Source organism: Priapulus caudatus, unplaced genomic scaffold (assembly GCF_000485595.1).
Source record: "Priapulus caudatus unplaced genomic scaffold, Priapulus_caudatus-5.0.1 Scaffold2054, whole genome shotgun sequence".
Lineage (NCBI taxonomy): Eukaryota > Metazoa > Priapulida > Priapulimorpha > Priapulimorphida > Priapulidae > Priapulus > Priapulus caudatus.
The window spans coordinates 1-5,075 of NW_014579115.1; the positions used below are offsets into that span (position 1 = coordinate 1).

Genomic DNA, 5,075 nt, shown 5'->3' on the forward strand with positions numbered 1-5,075 from the left:
AGACGAGAATAAAAATTCCAGAGTAGTGCACATGAGGCAGTCTTATGACCGCGTATTTCGTAATATATGTTACTGGCCTTCTCCAACTGCTCGCGTTTTGCATGTACTATGTGATCACCTATAGAATCAGCCTATTTATAATTATATGTTAATCCATTTAATTGTTTATTTTATTTATTTTCGTCTTCAATTTCTTATATTAACCATTATTTATTCCAACACTAAAAACCCCGTTACAGACGGGCGCACCGTTCTACGCCGCTACCACCGCTACCACCATCTTGACCGCGCCCACATCATCACCATGACAACAACGGCGTCTGCTGCTGCTACCTACCCTGCAGTGCGGCGAGCGACAGCACGGTGCGGCCCTCGCTGTCAATGCTATCTACGGCAGCTCCCCAGAACAGCAGCAGACTGACGACGCGAGCGTGGCCCATCGAGGCGGCGGCGAAGAGCGGCGTACGGCCGTTGTTGTCGCACGCGTCGACGTCTGCTTCTCCCTCCAGCAGCAGTTCGCAGACGGAGTGGTGGCCCTCGTAGGCAGCGACCAGCAGCGGTGTCATACCTGCCGTGAGGGTTTAGTAAAGGTAGAAGGTAATGAAGAAGTGAATAATGAAAGATGGGTTTATTATAGAGATAAATATAAAGATAAAGGGAATGAAGCTTTATTAGAGGCGAGAGAACGGTTATTGTTGGGACGTGGGATCAGACCATTTTTAATCGTCTAGGTAACGACCTCTAGTAGCGGAGTCATACCTGCCGTGAAGGTTTAATAGAGAGGTAAAGGTAATTATGAAGTGAATAATGAAAGATAAGTTTATTGTAAAGGGGGGAGAACGGTTACTTTCGGGATGCGGGATCAGACCATTTTTAATCGGCCAGGCAGCTACCAGCAGCGGCGTCATATATACCTGCCGTGAGGGTTTAGTAAAGGTAGAGGGCAATGAACGTTTATTATAGAGGTGGGAGAGAGATCGAGCTTCGGTTACCTTGCAAGTCTTCTTGGGGAAGGAGTTAGAGAAGGTAGAGACAGGAGCAGGTTAAGGTAGAGAGGGTAGAGAGGAAGTGATAGAAGAGTGGAGGGAGAGTAGATGAATTACCGTTGGGAGAGAAAGGAGGTATAAGAATGAGGAGATTTTAGAGGATATGGAAAAGGTGGAGAAGGTAGAGGACTCAGAAGGAAAAGAGGAGAAAGAAAGAAGAGAGAGGAAGATAGAACAAGTAAAGGAAGAAAACTTAGAGAAGGTAGAAGAGGAGTCGTAGGCGGTAGTGCAGACGTACCGTCCTTGTCTTTGTGGTCAACCTCGGCGTCGCGGTCTAGCAGAAGACTGACGACCGACGCATGACCTTCACTAGCCGGCACGCACAGTGCTGCCACCGACAATGCTGTCCTACCATCGCCATCTACAGGAGCAAGAAGAAAATAATAATCATTATTATAATACCGATATTAATAATACCGTTCATTGAAAATTACCTGCACTACGTATTTTCGTGCAGATAGATAAACCAATAAATAATACCATTATTATAATACCAATATTAATAATACCGTTCATTGATTAACTGTACTAAGTATTTTTCCGTGCAGATAAATAAATACAGATTAATGGTAAGGTAGGCATATACGGAAGATCGATAAGTAGATGGATAAATAGATATGTGATTTACGCTTGTCAGACAGCCTATATCAACAGGCAGGTGGGAGGGCATGGGCAGACAAGGAAGGCAGAGAGAGCGAGAGCAGAAGAGAGAGGAGCACGATGAGTGAGAGAGTCAGACGAGGAGGAGAGAGAGAGAGGAGAGAGAGAGAGAGAGAGCGCGCGCAAGAGGAAGAAGAGAGAGAGAGGAGAGAGAGAGAGAGACGAGAGAGAGAAAGAGAGGAGAGCGAAAAACAGCAGTCCCTGCAGACAAACAGACGGACACACATACATACAGGAGACATTCGGGTGGAAATTTACGCAGGTGTTTATTCAGCTGAAAATTACGTAGGCAGATATTGCAACCAGACATGGAACATAAACACAGAACTCGCGAACCAGAGAGCAACATTAAATTATCGAGGACCTTCCTTCGTCGCCAATTCCAATCGCACGCCGGCTATTTGACATTCGCATCACAAATCATCACCATCAACAGTTCACGCTCTCGGCGCACTCTCGCTTTAGTACCCTTCCAGGGCACGTGTGAAATAGCATGCCTGGGGGCAGCACTACGAGGTGCGCGCACCACACACGCGCGCGCAGCACACACACGCAGCGCGCGCACACACACACCACCGCACGCACGCACGCACACACACACGCACGCACACACACACACGCACGCACGCACGCACGCACGCACGCACACACACGCGCGCGCGCACACGCACACGCGCACACAGCACGCACACACAAACACGCACGCACGCACGCACGCACGCACGCCACACACACACACACACACAAACACACACACACACACCACACCACACACACGGCGGCGCGCACACACACACACACTGACATTGCCTCGTGTAGATTTAACGTGTTTGTTATTCGGTGCCATTATGCTATAAAGTTAACGATGTATTCAGTCTTAGTCGATGTTTTTTGACAGCATCTCGCGTTGCTCTGCATCAGCTGGGTAGCATAACATTAGTGCTTAGTAGCTCTAGTAGTAGAGCCCTCGTTGGCTCTGTCACAGGTCTGCGCACACTCTCCACCACACACACACACAGACACAGACAACCTACTTAGCAGCGATGACACATATATCATATTAGCTATTACCAGCCGAGCACACGCACGCGTGCTCACGCAGACACACACACGCACGCACACATAATGCCCACAGACGAACAGACAGACAGACAGACAGACACACACGCACACGCACACGCACACACACAGCCACAGCCACGCACACACACACGACGCACGCACACGCACACGCACACGCACGCACACGCACACACACACACACACACACACACACAACACACACACACACACACACACACACACACAGAGGGGAGAGATGCCAGAGAAATAGACAGAGACGAAACTAGACAGAGGGCACTCACGCCGAGAGTGCATACCTCCGCCAGCACTGTAACATGTATGTGTATAACAGCTGGCTCGCTGCTAGGCTGCCTGCTGACTTGACGCCCTAAGGCGAGCTGCTGCTGACTCGACGGACCCTAAGGCGAGCTGCTGCTGAATCGATCGCCGCGAACACTAGTGGCTATACACACACACACGAACACACACACGAACCCACACACACACACACACACACACCACACACGCACACACACACACACACACACACACACACACACACACACACACACACACACACACACACACACACACACACACACTCGCTTACCTTCTAGATTGATATCAGCACCGCTGTTCAGCAGTGTCTCCACGATCTCAGTGTGGCCCATGTAAGCAGCTGCTATCAGCGCAGTGCGGCCCTCCTTGTCCACCATGTTCACGTTGGCGCTGTAGTCGACCAGGCTGAGCACGATGTCATCATGGCCGCCCCACGACGCCGCTCGTAGCGCCGTACGACCTTCACCGTCCGCAAGGTCAACCTAGGTGAACGGACAAAATCTGAGCTGACTACTCTGTCCGAGTGAGATGATGACACCCCCCCCCCTGCCCGCTCCCTCTAACTTGGATGTTATCAGGAGTAGATAATAGGGAATTAATTATGGAATTAGGGAATTAATTCCCTATTATCTATTCCTGATGTTATCAAGAGCGTATATCAAGTATGATTACTTAATACGCTCTTGATGTTATTGCTAGTTCCACCAGGTTAACTCGGGTTTGTACGTCGTGTGCATTTCACGCGCCATTGTCGACTTTACGACGATTCGTAAGTGAGCGTTGCTTTTAGAACGCATTATCACAATGTTGGTGGGATAAAGCCATCTATGAATACCGCCAGACGGAATGGTCAATGCGTGCCAGGTAGGGTGGGCAGGGGTATTATCGGTAGCACAAGCTAAGGAAAATATAGAAGCTATTATTACCTCCGCCCAACGGAGTTGGAGGAGGTTATGTTTTCGCTCTCGTGTGCGTGTGTTCGTGTGTTAGTGTGTTCGTGTGTTCGCGCGATCGATATTAGCGCGTCAGCCAGCGAGCCAGCGAGCAGCCAGCGCAGCGAGCCAGCAAGCGTGTACATGTGAGCGAGCAGCAGCAACGAGCGGCTGCTACGAGCGAGTGGGCAGCAAGCCAGCAAGCGTGTACATGTGAGCGAGCAGCAGCAACGAGCGGCTGCTACGAGCGAGTACGCTGGCGTATATCGTCGGTTATTCGTGTGTTCGTCAGTCGTATGGCGTATGGCGTATGTCGCTGGCGGAGGTATGCACTCTCCGTGAGTGCACTCTGTCTAGTTATATAATATGGTTTGTACCATAGAAATAATATACACGTTAGGCTCTATAGTGGTCACTTAGGTGTCTCTACATCTTTCTATGGTTTTACGCTTCACACGCGACGCTACTACTGACACACGAGAGGTGGACTACTGGTGGAACGTTTTTCCACCGAGGTTATTTCGCATGCTGGGCGAATAGTTCAGCTCTCGAGAGCTTTAATGGCATTATAACCCGCTTACTGGAAACGTTGTGAGATTATGTGAAAAACTGGCCGCGTGATACTAAGCTGGCAGGTTTAGCTCAATATCCCATAATAATATAATCCGACGAGCTCTTGTGGCTCGCAGTTATAGATGGCGCTGCAAGCAACACAAATATGAAAACTTAGTAATCAATGGTGATCAGACATTGATTTAATTAATTCATTAGTCGCATCACATGCAATGGATGCGCACACGCCATCGAAAAGAATATATAATTCTGAAAAATAATTATAGTGTATAAATAAGCACTGATATAGAATAGAATAGAACATTGAGTGGCATACGTTGCAGCAGCTACGTATGTAGCCGCATTAGCTGCCTAAACCTTACAGTAGTAAGTTCCAATTCTCCTACTTATATTACTTTGAGACTAATCCCGGGCCGGCCCCACGACGAATGGAAAGAGAGAGACACACAGAGAAAGAGAGAGA

The 5,075-nt window shown here is 48.9% G+C and overlaps 1 protein-coding gene across 1 annotated transcript in view; it reads right to left on the bottom strand.

Moving 5' to 3' along the window:
* Nucleotides 1-337: 337 nt before the first annotated feature.
* Nucleotides 338-5,075, bottom strand: part of LOC106818148 (ankyrin repeat domain-containing protein 50-like) — a gene marked incomplete at its 3' end in the record, with an annotated part of 16,851 nt that continues 12,113 nt past the window's right edge. The window contains exons 6-9 of the mRNA XM_014822872.1: nucleotides 4,710-4,740; nucleotides 3,379-3,589; nucleotides 1,285-1,407; nucleotides 338-568 (exon numbers count right to left, since the gene is read on the bottom strand). Of these exons, the coding sequence (XP_014678358.1) occupies nucleotides 338-568; nucleotides 1,285-1,407; nucleotides 3,379-3,589; nucleotides 4,710-4,740 (596 nt within the window). The remainder of the gene's footprint in view (nucleotides 569-1,284; nucleotides 1,408-3,378; nucleotides 3,590-4,709; nucleotides 4,741-5,075) is intronic.